Source organism: Zootoca vivipara, chromosome 12, assembly GCF_965207765.1.
Source record: "Zootoca vivipara chromosome 12, rZooViv2.hap1.1, whole genome shotgun sequence".
Classification (NCBI taxonomy): domain Eukaryota; kingdom Metazoa; phylum Chordata; class Lepidosauria; order Squamata; family Lacertidae; genus Zootoca; species Zootoca vivipara.
In genome coordinates, this window is record NC_142595.1 from 48029172 (window position 1) to 48056547 (window position 27376).

Below are 27376 nucleotides of genomic sequence, written 5' to 3' on the forward strand. Positions count from 1 at the left end.
TGCACTTCCAAGAAGAGAGGGACATTAAGAGCTCTCAGTTCTATGCCTCCATTGCTCAGTACTGGTGCAACAGCCCTTTGAGAGAGAGCCTTGCAGCAAGCTGTGGAGCACCAGAGAGAACCTCCATGGTTAGGGGCAATCTATCGTCTCTGAATACCAAGTACCAGGGAAGAGCTGGAAGGGGAGAACTCACACTCTCATGGCTCGTTTTGGGTTTTCATGGGGTTGTGTCCCCTCTCAGAAGAAAGACTCTGGATTCAGAGGTCAGTAAGACGAGTCCGTCTGGATGAGGCCGATGGGCCCCTTGATCCAGTAGGGCACCTTCTGTTACCCATTAAGCATAAACTGAACAAAGGAGACATTGATTATACGTTCCAGAAACAGGTGCTCGTTCATTTTTTTTCACCCCCCAAAATTTGCATGGAATGAATGAATGGAATCTTGCAGGCCATAAAATAGGGATCCCGAGGCTCGTAGTGACAGCAGTTCCCTGAGCCCTCTACAGACACGAGGCCCCGCTCCCGGAGATCTGACATGGAGAAGACTCAGCTGGTAAGTGTGCCAATTCTGCTCCTTACACGGAGGGAAGGGGCAGGGGGGAGCCTGAAGCAGGGTCCATAGGGAGGCCCTTTGGGTTCTGCTGCTAGTTCCAAGAGATGTTTGGGGGGCTATAAATTGTGCTGTTGACTTCCAGGTAGAATAACAGGTGTATAGACCCCATCCTCAAACCCTTCAACCGTCTCTCACAAGAACCTGAGTAGGCTCTTCTTGGATCCAAGCGGAGATCCGTTCGGCTCCTGAGAGTGGGCAACCAGATGATCTTTTTGAGGCACTCGGAGGCCCCAGCCAGCCCCCTCCCGCTCTTCCTTGCTAGGAACTGCTATTCAGAGGTAGAGTGCTGCTGGTCCTGGAGGTTCCATTTTTGTCATCAAAGCTGAGAGCTGTCCAAGGGCCTTCCCTCCTCCGCCACAGCTTCGCCCAATCCCCCTGTCAAAGCCATGTGAGACCATGGCCATCGGCATCTTGTGGGGTGGCAGGAATTATTTTTAACGCCGCCTCCCCATCATTCCTTACATTGGCCAAGCTGGCTGGCACTGGTGAGAGTGGTAGCTTTAAATATAACCGGAGGGCAACCCCTTGATTTATCATCTTGTCCACCAGTTTCCTTTCTGCGATGACTCCCAGTCTAGTGTTTCTCAAACTTGGGTCTCCAGCTGTTGTGGGACTACAACTCCCATCAACCCTAGCAAGCAGGACCAGTGGTCAGGGAGGATGGGTGTTGTAGTCTAGCCCCACAAATTGGGTCTCCCCTACCCAATCTAAATGGAATCTGATTATTGATCATTAGTTGTGCTCTTTATTATTTATTGACTCCTCGTCTGTTTAATTTCTGTCCATCTGGAAGCTTGGTAGGCAATAGGTGGGAGGGACACAGCAGCCATATTGATTCCTGTATTTTGGAGACAGGAGGGAATTTCCACGCTCTCTTCACTCAGTCTAGCGACTGTGTGGGGCTGCCCCCACTTTGCTCCTTGGCTCATTGAGGTGAGGTAGAAAAAGACGGGGGAGAGCAAAGGCCACTTTGTCCGAAGGGCAAGCATTGTCCTGACTTTGGCACATGAGATTTCCAAATGGGGGAGGAATGGTTGGGCTGTGAGTCTGAATTCCCCCCCCCACTAAGCGGTGAGCGCCCTAAATGTAGAAAAGTAGCATGTCAGGAAAATAGGACTACCTGTAAACCAGCCTTGTTCCTGATATGCTAGATGTTGATGTGCAAGGAAGTTGTGGCTGTTGTCTTCTTCCTTCCATCCCTCACATGGGGAGGATTCCAATTTTGGTTACGCATTTCCTTAGAATGATTGACAAGCAGCTTCATCGAAGAGCTCCAAGTGGTGTGTGAAAAAATGCACATAAAACACAGCTTAAATTTTAAGTGTGTATCTATATCTGTATATCTATATAGATATATTGCATTGTCACATATAAAGTATATCATTTACTATATAATATCATTAGAGAATGAATATAATAATAGCTATTGGATCATATGTATCGTAAGCATTTAAAATGATTTTATTTTATAAAAATGTAGCAGGTGGAAATGACACAGTCCAGGATAGACTGTACCACTTGATTCTGCCAATTTTTCAGGGTGGTTTTGGGAGAGATCCCTGCCCACGTTATTCTGGGAACAGAGTACTCCAACTTACAAAGGCTGCATGGAAAAGGGAGGGGGAAATGGGCTACTAGATTTCTCTGTAAGGCAAAGGAATGCTTTGAGCTGTGGTTTGGGCTGTTCCACCATGACCAGTTGTGACCGCTGCCCTCCCTTGGCCTTCCTTCCTTCTCCTAGGCTGCAATGTGCTTCCTGCTCTCGACATTTGTGGCCAGCCAGGCCTTCCAATGTATGTCCTCCTCGAACTGTTGTAAAGAGACAACACTCAATGAAGTCGTGAAGGAACTCAACAACCATTCCTCCCAGTCTGCCCATTCTACTCAGTCTGTTCGTTCCGCCCGATCCTCCCGGTCCGCGTCTTCCTCTGACAACTGCAGCGCGATTACTGGTCAAGGGAAGAACATGGCCTCCAGTTCTCCTTGGCGATATGTGTAAGAGAGAACAATCGTACCTTTTATTCCTTTGCCCCCTCATCCGTCCCATTTTCATAGAACTGCAGAGTTGGAAGGAACCCCCAGGGTCCTCTAGTCCAACCCCCCTTCCCTGCAATGCAGGAATCTTGAAGTGTGGTTTCCCATCCAATTTGAAACCATAGCGGACCCTGCTTAGCTTTCCAAACATGCTAGCAGTTTTATTGCCGCACCACCGACTGGTAAGAAAGAGGCATCCCTTTTGCCCTGCCAGGCACAACCAAAACTGCCCTCTAGATTTCCTGGAGAGCTCAGCTGGTTAGAGCAGGCATTGCCAAACTAAGGCCCTCCAGATGTTTTGGACTACAATTCCCATCATCCCTGACCACTGGTCCTCTTAGCTAGGGATCATGGGAGTTGTAGGCCAAAACATCTGCAGGGGCGCAGTTTGCGGGTGCCTGGGTTAGAGCATGGTGCTGAGGAGGCTGAGATTGCAGCTTCGATCCCCGAATGGGACAGCTGCATATTCCTGCCTTGCAGGGACTGGTTGCCCCTCAGGGTCCCTTCCAGTAAGACCAGTGTCAGGGGTAACTGGAGTTCCTTTCCCAGATATCTGGAGGGCACCGGGTTGGGGAAGGCTAATCCAACCCAGCTTTGGTCCCCCAAAGCTCCTCACCCCACACTATTTTATTTTATTTTATTATTGCTCCCTCCTTCGCTCCGCAAGCAGCATCCCAGCACATTCCCCCCATCAGACCACCATCCAGCCATAATGGCTCAAAGACAGACCTGTCCTTTCTCTTGCCTCCTCCAGGGAAGACATCGAGGATTCCCGCTACCCTCGACTCCTCTGGAGAGCCGAGTGCATCTGCCAAGATTCCTGCGTCTCCTTGAGGCACCCTGTGAAAAAGGTCACCCATAAGACCTTCGTCCAGAAAGAGGGAAACGGAGTCTCCGAACCGATCTTTGCCGACACAAGCGTCTACTATCGAAGGCGTTGTGAGAATGACAACACGTCATTCTACCTTGAGCGGCGGAAATATCCTTTGGCCGTGGCCTGCACCTGTGTGGCCACACAGTGAGGCTTTGAAGCTGGAAGGGGATCTCTAGAGCAAAACCGTGGATTGGATTCAGAGGGAGGGAACCTCTGAACATGTGCAGAGTTTTTTCCCCTCACAGGCTGCCACCTGCATGTCCAACTTTTTCTCCTGCAAATGCTCTTCTGCCTTATAATGTGTGCTTAGCTGCGAATTTTCTGTTAGAAGTAGAGGAGCATTCACAAGAAAAAAAGTTGGTCACTCACTAAATATCGCAGGGAGCAGGGTCCAAACTGCCAACTCTAAGTAACGTTAGAGAATGAAGTTAGCGAGAGCCAAACAAAATGGCAAGGGTGGAAATGTTCACGCATGAAATGTTGCAGGAGTAACTTGTTACGGAAGAATATCCCCTGGTAAGCCTTGCCATCCCCTATCCTGGCTTGTGAGTGTGACCCTCTGCTCATCCCTATAAGTTAGCAATGCCCACATTTATAGGTCAGGATCATTTCTCAACTATTTGTACACTTGCACTAAAATCCGCTGTCTCTTGTCTGCTGTCTCAAAGAAACTTAACCATCTTGCCTTACTGTATTTATTTTTGAATTTTCAATAAAACATTCCAAAGACAGCAGAATGTGTCTTGCCTTCTTCATCCAGAGAAAACAAAACTCCCCCTCGATTTGAGGACCCCTGGATTAGATGATCCACTGGGTCCCTTCCAACTCAGCCCTTCTACGATTCTGTGGTTCCCTGCGGCTGATACGTCGATGGTTCCCAGCCCTCTGTTGCTGACTCCTCCTTGCCTTGAGAGTCCCTGATTGATCCCCAGGAATATCTTTCCCTCTCCCTCTGCTTTCCTCTCTCGCCAAAGTGTGCCCACTGCTCCCGCCTTAGATATTCTGCATGATTCCCGAATGAAGCTGTTACGCTACTTTTCCTTTGGGGATATACTTAAGGCTTGATGTATCCACACTGCTACCTGCAAAGATGATGTCACTCTGCCTGCCGCATGATGTCATCCTACTTGCCACCACCCAAGAGCACAGAGAACCAGCTTGTGCCGTGAATTTGCCACGTTTCAATGTCCCTCAGCTTCATTCGGGGCAAGAATCCGGTGCACGGAGCAGCTGTCGAACAGACAGAAATGTCACAGGTGATGCAAGACAGTAGACAGGAAAGAGAGCACATCACCTGTTGCATTTCCTCCTGCTGCACAGAAGATCCAGGCTCAGAAGTCCAGCAAGGGCAGCAGGAGATGGTATCCCGCTCTCTAACCACTGGGCAATGCTACTTCCCAAGGGCTGTGTGGCTTATCTGGCTTCATTGAGAGAGATGGGGAGCTGGATATTACAGACACCAAATTCCCCTCTATTAGTGCTAAGGAAAGATGTGAGAACGTTCCTGGGATTTCCTCCCTTTGTGTGTGAGTTGTAGCTACGCAGTGATAGGTGTGATGGCACTCTGCACATGCTCCAAGAGGCCATGCCTGTGTTGGTTACTGTACATATTCTCGGATGGAACTTTGTCTTCCGGGATTGAGGTTTTGGAAGGTGGAATCAGAGGCTCCTTGGGCCCAGGGAAAATGAGAGATCACTATCCCCCGGTGCCCCATAATTCACATCCATAGCATTCCCGTTCTTGAGATTCCCACTCTGTTTACTCTGCCATGGTTACCCATCGTATTATCGCAGGTATTTTCCTGCCCGTCTGTGAGATGCAAATCTCTTGCAGTAGCCATGGAAAGCCGGCTGGGATTTCCTTCCGAAACAAAGTGATATTGGTGTCCCTGGGAGACAGGAGAAAAACCTCTGGCAAGTGGGGGGGGCTCTACCCCACCTGCTCCATCTACACAGGAACACCTGGATGACACATCAGAGCGAAGGAATCTTGGGAATAGAAAACTGTAAGGCAGTGGTTTTCAACCTTTTTGAGTCCATCACATAGCTGTCAAGTTCTCCCTTTTTTAAAAGGGAAATTCCCTTATGCTGAATAGGCTTCCTCGCGAGAAAAGGGAAAACTTGACAACTATGAGTCCATGGCTCCCAACACTTACATTTACCTGGATACAGGTAGGTAGCCGTGTTGGTCTGAGTAGAAGCAAAATAGAAAAAAATTCCTTCAGTAGCACCTTAAAGACCAACTAATTAGTTGGTCTTTAAGGTGCTACTGAAGGAATTATTTACCTGGATAGCTCAGAGCATGGTGCTGATAATAGCAGGGCTGCAGGTTCGAATCCCGGATGGGACAGTTGGATTAGAGTCGGGCCCCTTCCAACATGTCTGAGATTCTTCTTGATCACTTCACTTGATCATTTGTGTACTTGCCCCCCCCCCCCCGATCCACTGCGCTTGGCTTTCTGAATCAGAGAACCTTAAAGACACCATTGGTTTTTCGCAACTCCCAACGAAACCTTTCCAAGAGAGCGGGACGCGCCCTGCCCTCTTCATCCAGCGACCCCTGCTGGCGGAAAAGCGCAAGTCCCTTTCCCCCATCCCCGAGGCGCCTCCCCTGCTCTCTACCTCCCCCTGGCGGCCTTTTCTCGCCACGACAGTCCCGGATCCGTCCACGCCCCCCCCCCGCCCCTCGCGCCCCACACTTCTTTCTTTTCCCTCCCACGCTCTTGCGAAGCATCTGAACGGGTCGCGGCGGAGAGAATGTGGACCATTCACTTCTGCCCTCCGGCCTCCCGGCCCCCAGACAATGCGGCCCTTGTTCTCCCCGGGGCAGCCCGTTCCTGGCCCTCGAGAGACAATCCCCCTCCTTGTCCGGCCATGGGGTGGGGGGCTGAGTGGGCAGGTGGGCCCAGAGACCCGCCACCCGCGCCACGGCCACCCCTCGTGGTGCTGGGGGCCGGAGAGGCACTCGGGGGCCAGAAAGCAGAGTCTCCCTCCTTGAGCTGAGACCCAGCCTGGACGGGGCGGACCCTTTTCGTTCCTCTCTCCTTCTTCTCCATTCCTTCCATCCTCTCGCTTCATTTCATTTTTCCTCCTCTCCCTCCAGCCCCCTTTCTTCGGGCTTCCTCCCCGCCTCCCCGGCGTGGAAATCCGGCTGGGTGCCAGGTGGAGAGAAACAGGCTCCGTCTTTCATCTTCCCCCCCTTCTTTTTTTCCTTGGGTCTTCGCCACCCCCCTCGACCCTCTTCCCCCAGCAGCGCCCTCCCTCCGGCCAGAGGCAGCCAGCAGGATGGGCGAGCCCGAGGCGGGACCTGGGGGGCTGCGGGGCTTCTCCCTCGACAAGGAGTTCCTGCGCTCCCCCAAGGGGGTGGTGATGGAGGCAGAGCTGGTAACGGAAGACCCCCACCCACCGCACCCTCGTCCTCCTTCCCTGCTCCCCCCTGCTTCTCCCCCCCTCTTCCCACCCAACACTTTCTCTCCATCCCACCAGCTTCCCCCCCCCTCTAACTCGGTGGTGCCATGATGAGCTAATATTTTTTAGACTTAAAATGGTCTTCTGGGGAAGCCCCTCTCTGGGATCATGTTTCACTTAGCTAACTCAGAAGTGGTTCAGCCAGCTAGCCAATCCTGCTGGTGGGGGGGCTTTGATTTGTGGGGGGTGGGGTAAGATCCCGCTCGTTCTTTTGAGTGGGGCCCTATCCTGGTGGCCCCTCTCTCCTTGCTTTCCTTCCCTTCCGTCTTTCTTCATTAATTCATTCATTTGATTCAACCCCTCCTTTTTGGACTGTCCTTTCCCCCCCCTTCCCCGCTTTCCCCACTCGTTCCTCTTTTTTTCTTTCTTTTTTTGCACAAAACCAAAGAATTGGAGAGTTAGAAGGGGGTCTCCCAAGAGTCAGCTAGTCCAGCCCCATGCAGTGCAGAAACCTTGGCTTTTCTTAATTCCCCTTTCACAGACCTTTCCCTTCTTCCTTTTTCCTCCGTTTGTCTTTCAATCCTTCCAGCTGGCTGAATTTTCATTCCCTCCCCTGCTAATTCCAATGAATCCACTGGATCTCTTTCCAAGCCTCTCTCTTGCCTTTTTGCTCACCTTCCTTCTTTGGCAGGGGGGGGTCCCCTCTCTGATGGAGGCTTGGGTGGGTGGGGGTCTGCTTCTTTATCCCAAATGTATAGCAGGGGGGGGGGTTAAGGCAAGGACTGTGGGGGGAAAGGGGTTATGGGAGAGTTGACGGTCCATTTTATTCCAAAAGTCTGTGCGGTGGGGTGGATGAAGAAATGAGAGAGGGATAAGTTTTTGCTTTGGACAAAACCACTGATTTTCCACTGGCCCTGAGCACAGGTTGATTATATTTGTGTATACATCATATACACATTATTATCATTATTATTATTATATATACTGTATTGATATAGAATCCAAAAAACAAAAGCACAGGTCTATGTGAGTGTCTGGATTTCATACATTCAAATGTTCTCTTTTTAAATCCTCTTAAAAAAACAACCCCCGAATTGCTTTGATTTTGATCATGGACCCCTTTGTAATTATGGACCACACCCCCATTGCCTCTTGCTATCTAGTTCCAATACTTCTTATTGGCAATTACGACAACTTTTCTTTTCTGTTTTCTTTCAAAAAACCCATTTTTTCTTTCGTTTCTTTTTTCCGAAACTCGTTTGCTGTTATCAAATTTCAATTCAAATATTTGGGGAAGCGGAATCAAATATTGATGGGGGGGTGCACTCTTGGGTGAGGGGAGAGCAGCCAAAATGTAGAATCATAGAATTGCAGAGTTGGAAGGGACACCAGGGGGTCATCTAGCCCCACCCCCTTGCAATGCAGGAATCACAGCTGAAGAATCCCTGACAGAGAGCCACCCAACCTCTGCTTGAAAACCTCCAATGGAGAGGAGACCATGGCGGTGGGGGTCCACTTTTGAGTTCTCCAGAAATCTTCATGGGGGAGATGTCACTCAAAGCAGGGGGGAGCGTTTCACCTGAAAGGTATTTTAGAAGGATGGAAGTGGTGGGAGCCCCACTTGGGAAAGCACACCACCCTTGCCCTTTTGTCTTCCGGTTGCCCCCTTCCTCCAGGGCCTCTGCTTCCTGGTCTTCCTGCTGCTCACAGCTTCTATTTCCGCCTACATGGGTGCAGCCCTCCTGGAAATTCTGGTGACGCTGGCGTTCTTGGGGCTGCGGGCAACGCACTACTACGAGCGGCTGACTCGCGTCAACTGGCCTTGTCTGGTGAGTAGCCATGCTTTCCCCACAATCTCCTTTGCAGCGCTCGGTCGTGCTCTTGCCAAAAGAGGCATTGGAGTCGATTTAGCAACACCAAAGTGCATCGACATGCCTTCCTCTGTGCCAGATTTGCTTCTCGTGCTGTGGCGGCAGGACTGTACCTTTGCCTGCCTTCCTGGATTGGATTTTGCAATTTGCACGCTTTCTGGTACTGGTTTCAACTGGTCTTTCCGCCCACAGCTCAGCCCTCGATGACCCTTCTCTTTCCTCCCGCCACAGGATTTTCTTCGCTGCATCAGCGCCGCAATAGTCTTCACGGTAGTGGCCTTTGCCGTCATCGCTGCCAGCCACGAGGGATCTGCGGTGTCTGCCTTTGTGAGTTATCAACCCTCTCCCTAGAAACTTCCCTTTCTGCCCTTATCAGAGCCCCTCCACAAGGGGGATGGCATATAAACAGACAGCCAACCCGTTGCAAGGCCTCAGATGTCCTTCCAAATGTGGGGTGCTTGAGGGGTAAAGGTAAAGGGACCCCTGACCGTTAGGTCCAGTCGCAGACGACTCTGGGGTTGCGGTGCTCATCTCGCTTTATTGGCCGAGGGAACAACTTCTGGGTCATGTGGCCAGCATGACTAAGCCGCTTCTGGCGAACCAGAGCAGCGCACAGAAATGCTGTTTACCTTCCCGCTGTAGCGGTACCTATTTATCTACTTGCACTTTGATGTGCTTTTGTACTGCTAGGTTGGCAGGAGAAGGGACCGAGCAACGGGAGCTCACCCCGTCACGGGGATTCGAACTGCCAACCTTCTGATCGGCAAGCCCTAGGCTCAGTGGTTTAACCCACAGCACCACCCCCAATTCCCCCCCCATGTTTCCCGAATCTGTTCTCATTCCCTCCCCTCCGACCTCATGCCATTCACTCACAATTCTTGGTCCCCTTCGCAGGTCTTCAGCCTGATTCTGATTGCCGTCTTCTGTTTCGATGCCTACAAAACATACAGGGCAGAAATGGGGGCAGACCAGGGTGAGTGGCGCCGGGGAGAGGGTGGGATCCTGTTGCTGCCAATGGTGGCATGGATGAAGTCTGGGGCAGAAAAACGCGGGCCTGCCTGTGGCGGTGAATGGAACGATCCTCAACGTGCCTGGCATTTTATACCGAATTTAAGAGGGCAGGTCCCTGCCCCACTGAGCCTACAGTCTAAAGTTTGACACAGCGGAGGGAAGTGGAGCGGGTGGATCAACCGAGAGGCAGCATGTCAGGGGTCGCCAACAGTGTGCCCATGGGCGCAGCGGTGCTCTTAAGTTCTTCCCCTGGTGCCCACGAGCCCTTCCTCGTTGCCCCCTTGCTCATGAGGCGGTGGGGGTGGTTACCTAGGATTACATAGAGTTGAAGGAGGAAGTTGGAAGAGGGGTGCTCTGTCCCATTTCCTCTTTCAGCTCTATGTGCTTTTAAGGCTCAGGTCAATCCTGCCGGATGCAACATTTACCTAGATCTCTTGGAAAAGCAGAGCGTGATCTCTCTCTCTCTCTCTTGGGAGTTGCTAGGGGAGGTTGATCCTGGGTTTGAAGTGACACCCAGAGCACCTGCAAAGCAACAAGTTTTTCTAAACTTCCACCATGTTGCCTCCTACTCTCCAGTGTGGTGTAGTGGTTAAGAGCAGCAGACTCGTAATCTGGGGAACCGGGTTCGAGTCCCTGCTCCTCCACATGCAGCTGCTGGGCGACCTTGGGCTAGTCACAATTCTCTGAATTCTCTCAGCCCCACTTACCTCACAGAGTGTTTGTTGTGGGGGAGGAAGGGAAAGGAGAATGTTAGCCGCTTTGAGACTCCTTAGGGTAGTGATAAAGAGGGATATCAAATCCAAACTCTTCTTCTCTTCTTCCTCAGGACTTAAAAAGCCCCCAGATGCTGCACCTTTCCTTCACTGGGTTTACTCTGAGTAGGGCTCGCATTGAGCTTTTGCTGAGGGAGGGACTGAGAGGAAAGGCAGACAAGCACAGATGACGAAGGAAACAATGGACAACTTGCTGTCCTCATGGCAGGGTTGACTCTGACCCAGAGAGGCAACTGACCTTTTTAATGCTCTTTCTCTCTTGTAGACCCAGATCTGGGCTGAGGATCCCTGCGATCAACACACAGCTGATGCTGCCCTACATCCCTCGCTCCCCAGCCCCACAGCCTTTTTCTGCAGCTTCCTTGGCCCCTTCTCCCCTTCCTCCTCGGCTCTGAAGACGATGCTTCTGCCATCTTCCCACCAGGGGCCAGTGGGCTGCTGCTCACTGCTTCTGTGGGAGCAAAGGCCCACGCCACAACAGACCTCTGCTGAATCCCACCCCCCATCAAACTGGAACGTGGACCCTGGGTGGCTGAGCTCCTGGGTGTTTCCCCCCCCTTTCCCTTTTGTATTTAACTTGACGAGGAGACGAAATTAAAAGGTGCTTTTAATATGGTACGCTGGCCTTTTATGTGCCCACACGCGCACGAGTGGGGGGTTCACATGGGTGAGCTTGAGCGCATGCATGTACGACCGCTGCGCTTGGGTCCTGCTTGTGGGCTTCTGGTCGCTGCTGTGAGAACAGGATTTCAGGCCCAATCCTGCGGCCGTACTCTTCTGATGCTCTTACCACTGCGCAAGGAGCACGTCCCACGAGTGTGTGTACACGAAAAAGCTTGGGCTTTTGTCTCCACTCGCAGGCGCCTGGATTTGCGGGTGGCACCCAGGGAGGCTCGGAGATGTGCGAATCTGAGAGAGTGTGTGAAAGTGTGAGTTCAGAAAGAGGTGCAGAAGGAGGGCGGCGGCTAGGAAAAACAGAAGCAGAGCATTGCGGAGGGGATAGTCTCTTGGTAGAGATGAAATGAGATGATGCCTTGAAGGCAGGATGAAAAGGTGGACAAGTCCATGTATTAAGTTGGAAACCGTTGCCTGTAGGAGACCCCACATAACGTTCACAAACACTCTTAACTTCTGAGCGAGGGGAGGAAGGGGGAAATCAGTCTCAGAGAAACCCTGGCAGGGACCTCTCCTGTCAATGTTCAGTTTGACCACAAGAGGGAGCAACCGACACCAGTATGAGCCAGAGAAAGCTATTGAGGAAACTTCAAGCTATCACAGTTGTTTGGAAAATGAGATTTTCACATTACAGTCATACTTGGTTTAAGTACGCTTCGGTTTGAGTACTTTCAGTTTAAGTACTCCATGGACCTGCCTGGAACGGATTAATCCACTTTCCATTACTTTCAATGGGAAAGTTCGCTTCAGGTTAAGTACGGACTTCCAGAACCAATTTACACTCATACTTCGGGTTAAGTACGCTTCAGGTTGAGTACTCCGCGGACCGTCTGGAATGGATTAATCCACTTTTCATTACAGTGGAACCTCGGTTTATGAACACCTCAGTTTACGAATTTTTCGGTTTACGAACGCCGCGGACCCATCTGGAATGGATTAATTCACTTTCCATTACTTTCAATGGGAAAGTTCGCTTCAGTTTATGAACGCTTCAGTTTAAGTACTCCGCGGATCGTTTGGAACAGATTAATCCACTTTCCATAACTTTCAATGGGAAAGTTCGTTTCAGTTTATGAACGCTTCAGTTTATGAACAGACTTCCGGAACCAATTTTGTTCATAAACCAAGGTACCACTGTACTTTCAATGGGAAAGTTCGCTTCAGGTTAAGTATGCTTCAGGTTAAGTACAGACTTCCGGACCCAATTGTGTACGTAAACCGAGGTACCACTGTAATAGAATAATGAAAGTCTTCTATGAACAAGAACATAAGAAGCAGAGAGAGAGAGAGGCAGCTTTGTGTTTATAGAATCATAGAGTTGGAAGAGACCACAAGGGCCATCCAGTCCAACCCCCTGCCAAGCAGGAAACACCATCAAAGCATTCTTGACATATGCCTGTCAAGCCTCTGCTTAAAGACCTCCAAAGAAGGAGACTCCACCACACTCCTTGGCAGCAAATTGTTAAGAGTTGCCCTAATTTTATTTCATGGGAAGGTTCTTGTGCTTTTTCAATAGCTCCATGGCAGGCAGGCATTCAATAGGTGATGTTAATAATCTATTCGTGTTGGATTTCTGCCTGTTGCAAGGCTGTCAGTGGCAAAGCGCAGCAACCCTATTCTCCCTGTTCAGCAGCTGGGCAACACATGATGAAGACGACAATGTCAGGATTAAATTTGCTGTTCAACTTTATTAATTGGATTATATTAATGCTACATCTTATTCAGTGACAGGAGCTGGAGATAAAGCCCTTCAGTTCAACCGAGGATCTGAAAACCTCCTCACTCTTCATCATGAAGTTTCTGGAAGAGAAGCACAGAAGGACAGGATGAAGTGGGATAATTAAAAGGAGGAGAGTATGATGAGCACAGAAATAAAACAAGGGAGACAGGAGCAGGATGCAACATTTAAAAGGGTAGAAGATGAAGAGTTTGGATTTGATATCCCGCTTTATCACTACCCTAAGGAGTCTCAAAGCGGCTAACATTCTCCTTTCCCTTCCTCCCCCACAACAAACACTCTGTGAGGTGAGTGGGGCTGAGAGACTTCAGAGAAGTGTGACTAGCCCAAGGTCACCCAGTAGCTGCATGTGGAGGAGCGGAGACGCGAACCCAGTTCACCAGATTACGAGTCTACCACTCTTAACCACTACACCACACTGGATCTCGGTGTGCTCCAAAATCACCTTTGCTGCCATGAAAACATGCATACGTATTCCTGTCCTAGGGAAAAACCTAAACAATTCTGGAACTTTTCACTGTATTCGAGAAAAGCTAGCTTTAAGCAGGGGGGGGGGGTCTATTGGCTCATGCCAATGCCATCGGCAACATACCAAAAACTACATCTCAACATTTTGGAGCAGCTCTCCCATATGTTAACATTTCTGACTCAGAGAAGACCCTTTGAAATGAATTACCATGGCTAACTATTAATTTCAGTGGATCTACTCTGAGTAAAATTTACTTTATCTTTGTGAATTTTGGGAGGGAGGGATGGGGGTGAATGTGCAGGGTGTGGAGCTTAAGTGCATAAATGCACAGCCTGATTCAGTGGAATTGAAAATAAACGCCAAAGGCTTGTTCACACAATATGCTGAACCCAGGTACAAGCTCACTGGCCATGAAGCTCACTGGGTGACTTTGGGTCAGTCTCTGCCCCTCAGCCTAACCTTTTGTTGGAGGGGGAGAAGAGCTGTGCAGACGACTTTGAGCTCCAAGGCGGGGTATAAAGGTGATTAATAACAAAAACGATGATACAGTCATACCTCGGTTTAAGTACGCTTCAGTTTGAGTATTTTCAGTTTAAGTACTCCGTGGACCCATCTGGAATGGATTAATTCACTTTCCATTACTTTCAATGGGAAAGTTCGCTTCAGGTTAAGTACGCTTCAGGTTAAGTACGGACTTCCAGAACCAATTACACTCATATTTCGGGTTAAGTACGCTTCAGGTTGAGTACTCCGCGGACCGTCTGGAACGGATTAATCCACTTTCCATTACTTTCAATGGGAAAGTTCGCTTCAGGTTAAGTACGCTTCAGGTTAAGTACAGACTTCCGGAACCAATTGTGAACTTAAACCGAGGTACCACTGTAATGCATTGTGTAGAAAGACTGTACATGCATTGAACATCACGTGTGCAACTCAGTTGCTTGTGTACAGATTGTGGTTGGACTGAATGTAATGTGTGAACAGGACAAAGGGCAAGTTGGGGTCCCTCCCCAGAGCCCACCTGCCCCTCTCAGCCAGCCATGACACTCACCTTCCCTCCCACATCACGGGTCTTGGCCTTCAGCTTGTTGACTTGGGACTCGGCAATGTCTGCCCGCTCCTCGGCCTCATCCAGCTCGTGCTGAACCTTCCGGAACTTGGCCAGGTTGCTGTTGGCCTGCTCTTCCTGCGGGTGGGGCAGGGGGTAGAGGGGAAGAGAAGGTGGAAAAGCTCAGAGAAGGGCAGGCAAAATGACCCAGATTCATCGATAAGGGAAGGTGGCAGTGGCTTACGTTCTTAAGGACACCACGGTGGGTGGTGTTCATCAGACCTGCGTGGGATTTGCTAACACCCAGCGTCACAGCTTGGCAAAAGTCCCTGCTGTGACCCATTGCAAGGATTGGGGAGGAGAACGGAAGGTATTTACTGATCTGCTTGTAAGAGAGATGGAACTGGGGGCAGAAGGGATGTGGCTAATTCACCAGACCCCCTGAGATTTCAGCCAAGGGTTTCCAGATTAACCACGTGCGTCCTTTACCTCCGCCGAAATACCAAAACCTGCTTCATTTCATCACGTTCCACCCAACCTGATCTGCTCGGCACCTGTAGAACTTGATCGTGAAAAGCCAGCTAAGGTCTTGCAAAGTTTGTTCAGGAGACTTAAAACGAGAGCCACTAGTTGCTCAGGTTTAGGAAAGTTTTATCCTGCAAAGAAGCTCAAGCACCACAGGGCCGGCTGTTTATACAGTCTAGCAAACTGTACCTTGCAAAGCATCAGGCAACCTTAGTTCAATCTAAGCACCCTGGCAGCTCAGGTTTAGCAAAGCTTTTCCTGATTTGCCAAGGAGTAGGCGCTGTGGAAGGTGCTGTAATTTGACCTAGTGGCTATTGGGTCTCTGCAGCCATTGTTTTTGACAAGGCTGGCAGATAACTGTGGAGAGAAGCTAGGAACTCACTGCTTCCTCTGCCTGTCTCTTGTAGGCTTTGACCTTCAGTTGCAACTTGTCCACTAGATCCTGGAGCCTCAGCAAGTTTTTCTTGTCCTCCTCAGTCTGCAGATGAGGAGAAATGGGAAGGAAAATGGGGGAGAAACCGTCAGATGGCATCCACACCTGTTTCTCCATAAACTAGTGCACTTGTAACACCAAACTGTGGTTTAAACTAACACCATCTGACAAACCATAGTTTGCAAGTAGCCACCAAACTAGGATCCAAAATCAAGGTTTGAAGCTGGTTTGCACACTGCACTTTGGGCAGGCTGTGTCTTGGGGTTACATCTGAGTTTACAAAATGAGATTTGGAATAGTACTCCTCCTGCCCTTGGAGGTCACTGTTTTGGATAGGGTAAGGGGATTCTCAGAGAAAAAAGACACTGCACAAACAGCCATTTTGCACGTAAACCTAGAACACAGGTTTGGAGTGTAAATGATGGCATAAATCACAGTTTGGAGTTACATCTGAACCAACCCTATATGTTACTTTCTATAGGTAAAATCAGTGCCTTTTTTTCTAAAAAAAATGTTTAGGCGTACTGTACTCTCATTTTGACGCTCCTTCAGGTATACTGGGCCGAAGCCGTTTAGGGCTTTAAAGGTCAGCACCAACACTTTGAATTGTGCTCAGAAACGTACTGGGAGCCAATGTAGGTCTTTCAAGACCGGTGTTATATGGTCTCGGCGGCCACTCCCAGTCACCAATCTAGCTGCCGCATACTGGATTAATTGTACCGGTAGTTTCCGAGTCACCTTCAAAGGTAGCCCCACGTAGAGCAAGTTGCAGTAGTCCAAGCGGGAGATAACCAGAGCATGCACCACTCTGGCGAGATAGTCCGGGGGCAGGGAGGGTCTCATCCTGCTTACCAGATGGAGCTGGTAAACAGCTGCCCTGGGCACAGAATTGACCTGCGCCTCCATGGACAGCAGTGAGTCCAAAATGACTCCCAGGCTGCCCACCTGGTCCTTCAGGGGCACAGTTACCCCATTCAGGACCAGGGAGTCCTCCACATCCGCCCGCTCCCTGTCCTCCCAAAACAGTACTTCTGTCTTGTCAGGATTCAACCTCAATCTGTTAGCCGCTATCCATCCTCCAACCGCCTTCAGGCACTCACACAGGACCTTCACTGCCTTCACTGGTTCAAAAAAAGTTTCTTATAATGGAATACTGTACAGCCTTCCAGCTGAGAAAGGTTCCCATCCCTTTTCTACGCCTCTCCTATGGCCATTGTATTTTCCACGCTGGTCTCTTCTATGCTGAGAGAAGATATGATGCACCCTGATCGTCATACACTTGGTTTCGCTGCATAGCCTCGCAACTTCCCCAGCCCATCCAGACGGACGCCACCTGAGCCCCCGCACCTGGTAGGTGAGCTCCTTGATGCGCCTCTCGCACTTGCGCATGCCCTTGACGGTCTCGGCGTTGCGCTTCTGCTCCATCTCCAGCTCGTTCTCCAGCTCCCGCACTCGGGCCTCCAGCTTCTGCAGCTGCTTCTTGCCGCCCTTCAGGGCCAGCTGCTCCGCCTCGTCCAAGCGCAGCTGCAGGTCCTTGATGGTCTGCTCCATGTTCTTCTTCATCCTCTCCAGGTGAGCGCTGGTGTCCTGCTCCTTCTTCAGCTCCTCCGCCATCATGGCCGCCTGGAGGAAGCAGAGAGGACGCGGAGAATTACCTCAGTCTGGCAAACCCAATGCAGGCCTTAAAAATCCTGAGGGGAGGAGGTGAAGGGGCCAGGAGCCCATAGTCCTCTCTAAACAGGCGCCGCTACACCGAACTCCTGACCCTTGAAGGCCCTGTCAGCCTTCAGGTGATGGTGGTCCTTTGCTGAGACAACATCATCTTTCACGGCTCAGCCAACAGGGCCCACTGGGAGCTGTCTGTGGTGCTGAACCTGACTGGCCGTGTGCAAATTCCAGCAGAACAAGATAGACGGTTAGAGGGTCAATACTTGTGAGGACAGGCAATTGGTGGAGGGGAGGGAGCAGAACTAAGCTTTAGGGTCGCCAGTTGTGGACCCCACCTTTCCATGATCTGATTTGTACTCACATCAGTGATGGCCTTCTTGGCCTTCTCCTCGGCGTTCCTGCACTCCTGAATTGCCTCCTCCACCTCCGACTGAAGCTGGGACAGGTCATTCTCCATCTTCTTCTTCTGGTTGATGAGGCTGGTGTTCTGAGGGGAGATGGGTGAGTCAGAATGAGAGAAGGTGGAGTAGCGTCATGGAAAGTATTTGGCCAAAGGTCCACCTGGTCCATCATTCTGTTCTCACAGCGGCCAACCAGATGCCCATTGTAAGAAGCCACCAAGTACGGCATTAGCTCAACCCACTGGTGATTCCTAGAAATGGGCAGATTCAGAAGCACACTGCCTCCAACAGTGGCTAGTAGTCATTCCTGGTCAATTCAGCTCAGATCCCATTACTGGGTATGTGAAATTGGGGGTCAGGAGGGGGTGGCACAGCTGCCCGTCTGTGGCTTCATCAGTCCCACGAACCAACTGGAAGGTGATCTGGGTGGAGTGGAAGGGAAGAGGCAATGACAAGGAAGACACAGAGGAGCAAATCCAGCTGGAGGATAAAGTGACAGCTGGCTGAGCATCAGTAGCAGGCCCCGAGCTAGAGGAAGATGAGGATGAAGGGGCAGGAGGAGAGGCTATCAATGGAAGCAGGCTAAATTGAGGAATGAAAGATGGAGGCAATGAAGGAGATGAGAAGATTGAAGGAGGGGAGGGAGAGTGACAGGCAGGAATGGAGTTGGCAAGCGGAAGGATGAGAGAAGGACTGGGGCAGGAAACCAGCCCCCTCAAATTAGTGTTTGTTTGTTTGTTTTTACATATGAAATCAGGGCCACCCCCTCTTCACCTGGGAGTGGAGGAGCTGGACCCGCTCGCTGGCCTCGATCAGCTCCTGCTCGGCGAGTTTCCGGCCGCGTTCTGTTTGCTCCACCAAGCTGCGTAGCTCTTCGAGCTCGGCCTGCAGCAGGGAGTTCCGCCTCTCTACTATGGCAATGTTCTCCTTCAGGTCTTCATTAGCTCGCAGGGCGTCATCCAGTTGGATCTGGTTGTCCTGGGCAACCACACACACACACACATTTATATTGTTTCAAGTTGTGAGTAAGCCTCTTTCTTCCCTTGGCAGGTATAAATCTCCTCATAAACACCTCCCCACCCTCTTGTGTGGGGCTGTGTGTATCTCCCCTCCCCGCTCCTCAGGCTGTGGTCCACTGAGGCAGGGGACAAAGGCCTCGAGCCTCATTACCTTGAGGTGGGTGTGAGCAATCTTGAGGTGTTTCTGGGCCTCAGCTGCCACCCGGTTGGCTTGGCTGAGCTGGATCTCCATCTCGTTGAGGTCGCCCTCCATCTTCTTCTTGACCCTCAGCGCCTCGTTGCGGCTGCGGGTCTCGGCGTCGAGGGAGGCCTGGAGCGAGTCCACCATCCTCAAGTGGTTGCGCTTGGCCTGCTCCATCTCCTCGTCCTTCTCGGCCAGCTTGCGCTCGATGTCGGCCTTGATCTGGTTGAACTCCAGCTGGGCCCGCAGGATCTTGCCTTCCTCGTGCTCCAGAGAGGCCTGGAAGGTCAGGAAATGACGGGTTGGAGCAAGGGCTCTATCATGTCAACAGTTACACAGTTGTTTCTATTTTGGACCTGTTCTCCAGAATTGCTTATTATTTTTATGGGAAAGTCCTCAAGACAATGCTGATGTCAAGTCATTGCATTCCAGTATTTTCATCTTGGGTTTCCTCCCGACCCGATTTGCACCAATGAAATGCAATTGAAATGCCAGCCTGCCCAGTACAGAGAGGCAAAGCAACGTTGAAACTTTCAAGGACTACTGTGCCTTTAATTAAACACTTCCTGTTTGCAAGTTCCACTCATTTTATGGTTTCTTTTGGGATGTGGCTGAAGATAAGCGATGAATTGCTCCTTGTTGGCTTCTGTTCCCAACCTTGGGGTGGTAGTGGGCCTACAAATATGGGGCTTCCCCATCTTCCCCCCCCACTGTTTATACAGAAATAAAGGAAAAAATTATAAATGCAAGTAAACTGGCAATTATAGTTCTCACACCCCACATGAGGAGCAGAAGTTGCCGAAATAAGGGCCAATTCATCACTTATCCCACAGTCGGGATGGGGGCGGGGAATGGACAGAACCAGAAAGGAGGAAGAGTTTAATTAATGTTGCAGGGGACTTTTGTGTTGTGAGTGTTTTTTGTAAACATGATGGATGATCTTGGTTATGCGGTGGGCACTATTAAAATAATATAGTACTATACTGTTTGTGCAGAACCTCAGTTTCCAGGTATTTCCGGGCTGGAAAGAGAGGGGGGAGAGGGGGGATGGATAAAGGCCAATAGCTCTGAGCAGGAAATGTTAGGAAAAGTTTATTTGGCCCCCCGACTTCAAGTGGTGCCTCTTGCCGTAAAACAACAATGATAAATTCAATAACTGGTTGTTTACTTTCCTTTTGTGGTGCCCCAAACTGCCCCCCCGGGTCTCAGCCTGCCTCATGGCGGAGCAGACCGTTGGGCTAGGGAGAATTTCTTAACTGCCGGGGTTCCTTGTGGGGGGAAACTGTGGTGATTAAAGTGATTTTTAAAAGGGGAGGAGGACGGAAGTGAAGAGGAGGTGAAGAGAAAAGAAGTAAAAGCACAGATAGGAGGACAAGGAGGGGCAAAGGTGGGTGTTTAAGGGAGAACAGCGTTTGGTATCACCTCAGCCTCTTCCAGAGCTGCCTGCAACTCCATCTTCTCGGCCTCCAGCTGCTTCCGGACCTTTTCTAGTTCGTGCATGCTCTTGCCCCCCTCGCCCAACTGCTCAGTGAGATCAGAAATCTCCTCTGTGGGGAGAGAGTAGGAAGCGGGAGACTTGGCTCAGACAGGTGAGAAGGATAAGCTCAAGTGAGGGATAGGCTGTGAAGCAGCAAGGCTTTGCCGAAGGCCTTGTTCTCACCCCAACTCACCCTGTAAGTTCTTGTTCTCCCTCCTCAAGGTCTCCAGCTGCTCCAGAGACTCCTCATAGGCGTTCTTCAGCTTGAAGAGCTCGGTGCTGAGCGCCCGGGACTCCTTCTGCGAGGCCTCCAGCTCTGCCTGGGTCTCCTCGTATTTCTGCTTCCACTCCAAGAGGATCTAAGGGGATGGAGAGGGGAAACAACAACCAAAACTCGTAACTTGAGCTGGAGGACGTTACCCTGGTTTCGCTCTAAATTGCGCCCATTTCCCTTTCTCCCAGCTGAGTCACTCGCCTTGTCGAAGTTCCTCTGCTTCTTGTCCAGGGCAGCCGCGGCCGCGTTTGAGCGCTCCACGTCCACCATGAGGTCTTCGATCTCGTTCTGCAGGCGGTGCTTGGTCTTCTCCAGCGAAGAGCACTTGGCGTTCACGGCCTCCACCGCCTCCTCGGCGTCCTGGAGGCGCTGCGCCAGCTTCTTCCTGACATGCAAATTTGTGGGTGGGGTGGGGAGTGAATCAATTATTCCTCAGTCTATGGCTTACCTGCCAAGTTCCGGCCTGAGAAATAAGGGACTGGACCGGAAGTAGCAGACCGGAAGTAGCGCTGCCGCCATTTTGGAACTGGGCGGAGCATGCTCAGAAGCGATTTTTGATGCTGCTCTGCCCTGTTCCAAAATGGCCGCCGCAACAGAAGTCGCGCAGCAGCCATTTTGGAACTGGGCAAAGCAGCATCAAAAGTCGCTTCTGAGCATGCTCCATGCTCCGCCCAGTTCCAAAATGGCCGCCATGCCAGAATAAACCAGGAAAAAACAAAAAAAATCCGTTTTTTCGGCTGGGGGCAGCTGGAAAACGGGGGTTTCCCGGGGAATACGGGAGACTTGGCAGCTATGGTCTATGGATGGGGGAGAGGAGGAACAGCAGAGAGAAAATGGGCCTCCCCAATGACCTCGCCAGGTCGCTCCAGGAAGTCGTCTCAATGGTCTTACCTCAGAGGTGGGGGCCCTTTCTTTTCCCAGTCCAGGAGCCACATTCCCTTGTGGCCAACCTTCCGAGGGCCGAATGCCAGTGATTGGGGACAGAGGTAAAAGTATACGGGCCAATGGCTTCGACTCCTACCTTTGTACTGTAGGCTGTACTCCAGCCATACAGAAGTGAGAGGGTTTTACACACACAGAGAGAGAGGAGGAACAGAGGCTGCTGGGGGGCACATGAGTGTTCCCCACCCCTGCTCTACCTGGGACAGCAGTAATCATAGTGGGGCAGCGTGTGGCTGCACAGGCGAGGCCCACAACTGCTCTTTTGGCCTCATTGGGCACTGTGAATGTATCCCCCACCCTGGCCACCAACGCCGCAGTTGCTCCTACCTCAACCTACCTTTGTGCCTTTTTTGTTTTGTTTTTTAAGTGGGGGATTTCTCCTCCAACCAACAAGCTTTTTGCTCGTCTTATACACTGCCATTAAAAAATATAACCCGAGCCAAAAGCTTCGCCGTTAGAGGAACCGAAGAGCGATGTCCGTGGGGCTTTGGGGGTGGGGGCAGGCAGGGCTGGAGGGGGGGAGCAGCGGTGGTGTGTGTGAGAGAGCCATACCCGCAGCAGACCCCAAAGGTAGCCAAGGGGGCCCACATCCCCGTCTCGAGTGCCGGCCAAGGGAAGGAGGAGGAAAGAAAACCAGCCGCCTGCTTCAACCCCTGTTAGCCCAGAGGAGGCCATGTGGCAAGTTTGGCCTGCTATCAGAACCAGGCCTGGTTCTTTGGTCTGAGCCTCCTGCTGCTCAAATGCCATGGCTTGTCCATCTCCACCTGGGCCCTCAAGCCCAGACACCATTCCACGAGAGCCAGGCAGGCCTATGAGTTGGCAGGGTTGAGGTAGACCTCCGCTGTGGACCTCCTCACTTACTTGGCCTCCTCCAGCTCCTCCGTCCTCTGGATGGCGTCGGTCTCGTACTTGGTCCTCCACTGCGCCACCTCGGAGTTGGCCTTGGATAGAGAACGCTGGAGCTCCGCTTTGGCCTCTAATTCTTCCTCATACTGCTCCCTCAGAAGGTCGCAGTCATGGCGGGCCGACTGCAGCGCATGCGCCAGAGCATTCTTGGCCTGAGTGAAGGACGGGCATGAGAAAACCTCCCTCAGCGCCTCCTTCATGCCTTCTCCCACTGCAACCTCTGAATCTTGAGCTACGACCCCCCTGGTTCCTATATTCCACTGATTTCCCCTCAGGCTCCGATCCCTGACCCATAGTTCCTGTGATTCTCTTGTTCCGTTTTCTCTCAGCGTCCCTCCGCCTCGGACCTACGGTTCTCGTGGCTCTTTTACCTTGGCCTCCTCTTCCAGCTGCCTCTTCAAGTCCTCCATTTGCTGGGTGTACGACTGCTTCCCTCGAGTGAGCTGAGAAATGAGAGCCTCTTTCTCTTCGAGTTGGCGGGCGAGTTCTCCTGAGGGGGCAGGGAAGACGGCATGTTTGCTTCTGCAAAGCTAATGAGCTCCGTCCGGGGCCCAAGGCATTTCGTGGCCTGAGGTGACGGCCAAGATGGCCGCCCACTCTCCATTCCACATACGGAAACCAAATGGACTGGAAGATGAACATTGGCTGAATAGCACCCTCCGCGGCACCTAAAGCCATGGCCAGATTAGGGGCCCCAAGAAAAACTGAGGGGCAACAAAGAGGAATATCCAAGGGTTGCTGCTGCCCCCCAATATCTGCCACCTGAGGTGCTCACTATGCCTAACGGCAGGGCCAGCCCTAGATTTCGTTCCCTCTAGGAAAGTAAATAATCAGAATGGCGGTGGGAAAACGATGTGTGTTTTACCATTTTCCGTCTGGAGTTTGGCCCGCTGTGTGTTGGTGTCGTTGAGGGTCCTCTGGGTCTCCTCAAACTTGGCGCGGTAATCTGCAGCCTGGTCCTCCACGGTGCGACACATCTTCTCCAAATTCACCTGCCGGCCGAGAGGGGAAGGGGGAAAATCAAGGAAGGTGAGAGAGGATCGAGGAGGACAGCTCCAGATGCCAGCAACATGAGGAAGGTGGGCCAAAACCTTCAAGCAAACAGGCCACATGCTGCCCTTTTAATCTTAATCGGGCTTAACTGAGCACCTCAGTTTAAAGGAACCTGCTGTATTTGTACACAGTGTTCTGGACAATATGGCGTTTGCCGTGTCGCTCAGTTGGCTTGAATACGTCATTTGGAGACAATCCCCCAAAGGACATCCCTGTAAGACAGGGGTCCCCAAACTTACCTCGCCGAGGGCCAGTGCTGCCAGCACCGATTGCGCTGCGGGTCGGAGCGCGCACCCATACGCGTGCGCACATGCGGTTTCCGGCGCGCTTCCGGGTTGCCGGAATACCGGAAATAGCTTGTGCACATGCGCATGGGCCTCCTCTGGCCTGGAAGTGCGCTGGAAATGACACTTGCGCATGCGCACAAGCTATTTCCGACACTCCCGGTGACCTGGAAGTGGGCCGCCGCGCTGGTAAAAGCGGGGGTCGGTGGGGGGCCGCATAAATGAGCTTCACGGGCCGCATCTGGCCCACGGGCCTTAGTTTGGGGAAGCCTACTGTAAGATGTCCCTTGGCTCAGCCTGGTCTCTAGAAGGTACCAGGATAATACCTTCCCAGGTTTCACCTCCAGATACCCGTTTGAGCTAACTTTAGCTCCTCCTCCATCCATACGGCACCTTGGCTTTTAGGAGCTGCTCCATATTGGAGCCCACATCATCCAATTCCAGCTTCAACTCGCTCTTCTCCTTCTCCAGCTTCTGCTTCACGCGCTGCAGGTTGTCAATCTGCTCCCCCAGCTCCGCCGCCGAGTCGGCGTGCTTCTTGCGGAGCGTGGCCGCCGTGGCCTCGTGCTGCAGAGTCGCCTCCTCCAGGTCGCGGCGCATCTTCTGGAACTCCGCCTCCCGCTTCTTGTTCAGCTCGACCTGCACGGTCGTGGCCCCGCCGGCCTCCTCCAGCCGCTCGCTGATCTCCTCCAGCTCCCGCGAGAGGTCGGAGCGCTGCTTCTCCACCTTGGCCCGGGATGCGCGCTCCGCCTCCAGCTCCTCTTCCAGCTCCTCGATCCGCGCCTGGACAGCAGAAAAAAGATGGGTCCCTCCATCCATCCAGCATATTGGCTCAAGGGCAAGAACCTTTGCGTTGCATGCGGCTTGTCCCAGGGCCAAACTCACAGGGGGTTGGTTCTAGGTCAGAAGGTGGTTCTAGAACGTAAAGCAAGAGTTGGGGAAAGTCCATCCCAGGGCATATCTAGAGCAGAGAGACCCCTGAAAGCTGAAGGCACCTACCTGAAGTTCCTTCAGCTTCTTCTGCAACTGTGAAGCCAGGGCCTGCTCATCTTCAATCTTGCTGTTCTGCTGGTTGATGTCAAACTCCTTCCTGAAAAAGGCATTTTGGGGAGTAAACACCACCACCCTCTCATCCCCGGTCTGCATGATTTTCACCTGACCACTGCATCATTCCCTAAGCCACCACCAGAATGAGGCTCTTTGGTCCAGACCAGGGCTCTTCAACCTTGGGCATGTTGCAATAGTGTCAACAACACCCTCCTTAATCCCTGGTGGACAGAACTGGACACAGTTCACATGCATTTGTTTTAGATATTTATAAGGATATAAAGAAGAGCCTGCTGGATCAGGCCAATGGTCCACCTAGTCCAACATCCTGTTCTTGCGGTGACCGACTAGATGCCCCCATGGGAAGCCGACAAGCACAACCTGAGCACAAGAGCCTTCTCCTCTCCTGTGGTTTCCAGCAAAAGGTATTTGGAAAGATTACTGAGGTCCAGCTCCGAGGGCCTTCTGGCAGTTCCCTCCCTGCGAGAAGTGAAGCTACAGGGAACCAGGCAGAGGGCCTTCTTGGTGGTGGCGCCCGCCCTGTGGAATGCCCTCCCATCAGATGTCAAGGAAATAAACAACTACCTGACTTTTAGAAGACACCTGAAGGCAGCCCTGTTTAGGGAAGTTTTTAATGGTTGATATTTTATTGTGTTTTTAATATTCTGTTGGGAGCTGCTAGGGAAACCCAGCCAGATGGGCGGGGTATAAATGCTATATTTATTATTATTATTATTATTATTATTATTATTATTATTATTATTATTATTACTGCCTCCAGCTATGAAGGCACAGCACAGCCGTCAGGGCTACTAGCCACCAATAGCCTCCCCCTCCACGAATATGCTACCCAATAATAAACAGTGAAAACAGTGAAAAGAGTTTGGTAGTGAACGGCAGAGAAGAGGCAGCCTCTCTCTCTCTCTCTCTCTGGATCTTCCTGTTTCCAATAATAAACAGTGAAAACAGTGAAAAGAGTTTGGTAGTGAACGGCAGAGAAGAGGCAGCCTCTCTCTCTCTCTCTGGATCTTCCTGTTTCCCGAGGCTCCTGCAAAGAGTGCTGAGATGAGCCACGTCCCCTACTTTTTCAGTTTGTCCTCCAGCTGTTGCTTGTCGTTCTCCAGGTCCATGATGTTCTCCTGGGTCAGCTTCAAGTCCCCTTCCAGCTTCCTCTTGGCCCGTTCCAGGTCCATACGGATCTTCCTCTCCTGTTCCAGGGAGCCTTCCAGCTGGTTTGAAAGAGGCAGACAAGAAGAAGAAACGGGTGTTACTCACAGGTGGTTTCTTGTGCTTTGGACTGCATAATTTATTTGGGGGAGTCTACTAGATCTATTGGGACGCAGGTGGCGCTGTGGGTTAAAATATGCAGGGATTTATGTTTTGCAAAATGAACCATGGAAAGAGAAGAAGGGAAGTTTTTGATATTTTAAGGTTGCTTAAATGAATATTCTAAACTGTAAAACAGGAAATTTAATAAAAATCACATTAAAAAATAAAATAAAATGTCCCCCACCCCTCCTGTGGCAGAGAAACTGCGACAGCTAAAGGTGGGGAAAGCTTCTCACTCCTACCAAGAAGATCTGCCAGAGCAGGAGATCTTCAGTTGGACGCAAGGATGGAGGATTTGCATCCTTCTGGATGTTGCTGGACTACATCTCCCATCAGCCCCAGCAGCCAGTGGTCAGGGCTGATGGGAGTTGGAGTCCGCCAGCACTTGGAAGGCCCAAGCTCTGATAAGAGCTCCTTATATGCTCATATTCATGAGACTCTCCAGTCTCTGCCTGTTGACTCACATCGTCCGCCTGCTGCTCCAGCTTCAGCTTGGCTTTGGTGAGCGTGTTGACTTTGTCCTCTTCGACCTGCAGGTCATCCAAGGCTTGCTGGTGGGCCTCTTGCAAGGATTTCTTCTCCTTGGTCAGCTTGGCGATGATCTCATCCAGACCGGCCATTTCCTCTGTGAGATTTTTCACCTGGCGGGAAGGCCAAACCCCAGAGATGTGAGGAGTTGTGGGGAAGGGACAACCTTGAATCTACATGTGGGGGGTCCCGGGAGCATGTGGGGAAGAAGCTCTTAGCTGGAGGGCAGCCATCAGCACTCAGCCTGGTCTGTGGCGACTGGTGGAACAGAAAGCAAGTCTTAGCCTGCCAGTAGAATATGTTGCAGAAGCCTTAGCCTGCTGGTGGAAGGGAGAACAAAAGAGAACTATCTGTGAAGTTTTGTCAGGGACTGGGCCATAGCTGCCAAGTCTCCCGTTTCCCCCGGGAAATCCCCGTTTTTCCAGCTGTTCCTAGCTGAAAAAACGGATTTTTTTGTTTCCCCCCGGTTTATTCTGGCGCGGTGGCCATTTTGGAACTGGGCGGAGCATGCTCAGAAGCTTTTGATGCTGCTTTGCCCAGTTCCAAAATGGCTGCAGTGCGACTTTTGGCGCAACGGCCATTTTGGAACTGGGCAATGCAGCATCAAAAGTCACTTCTGAGCATGCTCCGCCCAGTTCCAAAATGGCGGCAGCGCTACTTCCGGTCTGCTATTTCCGGCCCGGTCCCTTATTTCTCTGACAGCAACTTGGCAGGTATGGACTGGGCAGAGGAAGGAATGGTGGAGACCGCTTCCCTATCCTGACCCCTCCAGGGAGGTGGAAGAGGAAGACAGTGT

General features: G+C 51.4%; 3 protein-coding genes across 3 annotated transcripts in view; 2 read left to right on the forward strand and 1 right to left on the reverse strand.

Annotated features, from left to right (window-relative positions):
- Window positions 1-534: 534 nt before the first annotated feature.
- Window positions 535-4251, forward strand: LOC148684138 (interleukin-25-like). Its single transcript, XM_088654875.1, has 3 exons — window positions 535-552; window positions 2354-2607; window positions 3401-4251. The coding sequence occupies exons 1-3, from the start codon at window positions 535-537 to the stop codon at window positions 3666-3668; spliced, it is 540 nt and encodes a 179-aa protein (XP_088511001.1). The 3' UTR covers window positions 3669-4251.
- Window positions 4252-6487: 2236 nt separating this feature from the next.
- On the forward strand, window positions 6488-11201 carry CMTM5 (CKLF like MARVEL transmembrane domain containing 5). The gene is made up of 5 exons (XM_035134723.3): window positions 6488-6904; window positions 8605-8757; window positions 9031-9126; window positions 9694-9772; window positions 10849-11201. Exons 1-5 carry the CDS (start codon window positions 6806-6808, stop codon window positions 10863-10865), a joined length of 444 nt encoding a protein of 147 aa, XP_034990614.1. The 5' UTR covers window positions 6488-6805; the 3' UTR covers window positions 10866-11201.
- A 1507-nt stretch (window positions 11202-12708) lies between these two features.
- MYH6 (myosin heavy chain 6) overlaps window positions 12709-27376 on the reverse strand; it is a 55368-nt gene continuing 40700 nt past the window's right edge. The window contains exons 24-40 of the mRNA XM_060281859.2: window positions 26517-26693; window positions 25807-25952; window positions 24676-24766; window positions 24070-24459; window positions 23205-23331; window positions 22711-22829; window positions 22295-22491; window positions 20693-20876; window positions 20411-20576; window positions 20163-20287; window positions 18711-19019; window positions 18315-18518; window positions 17501-17626; window positions 16819-17094; window positions 15421-15516; window positions 14517-14651; window positions 12709-13058 (exon numbers count right to left, since the gene is read on the reverse strand). Of these exons, the coding sequence (XP_060137842.2) occupies window positions 13038-13058; window positions 14517-14651; window positions 15421-15516; window positions 16819-17094; window positions 17501-17626; window positions 18315-18518; window positions 18711-19019; window positions 20163-20287; window positions 20411-20576; window positions 20693-20876; window positions 22295-22491; window positions 22711-22829; window positions 23205-23331; window positions 24070-24459; window positions 24676-24766; window positions 25807-25952; window positions 26517-26693 (2889 nt within the window). The 3' untranslated portion in view covers window positions 12709-13037. The remainder of the gene's footprint in view (window positions 13059-14516; window positions 14652-15420; window positions 15517-16818; window positions 17095-17500; window positions 17627-18314; window positions 18519-18710; window positions 19020-20162; window positions 20288-20410; window positions 20577-20692; window positions 20877-22294; window positions 22492-22710; window positions 22830-23204; window positions 23332-24069; window positions 24460-24675; window positions 24767-25806; window positions 25953-26516; window positions 26694-27376) is intronic.

What these genes read in the sequence shown, in the direction of transcription:
- LOC148684138 (XM_088654875.1), top strand. An exon ending in AGTTCTCCTTGGCGATATGT is followed by an intron (nt 2,608 to 3,400) that starts GTAAGAGAGAAC and finishes TGCCTCCTCCAG; the next exon opens with GGAAGACATCGAGGATTCCC.
- CMTM5 (XM_035134723.3), top strand. Translation starts at nt 6,806, where the DNA reads ATGGGCGAGCCCGAGGCGGGACCTGGGGGGCTGCGGGGCTTCTCCCTC. An exon ending in TGGTGATGGAGGCAGAGCTG is followed by an intron (nt 6,905 to 8,604) that starts GTAACGGAAGAC and finishes CCCTTCCTCCAG; the next exon opens with GGCCTCTGCTTCCTGGTCTT. An exon ending in GATCTGCGGTGTCTGCCTTT is followed by an intron (nt 9,127 to 9,693) that starts GTGAGTTATCAA and finishes TCCCCTTCGCAG; the next exon opens with GTCTTCAGCCTGATTCTGAT.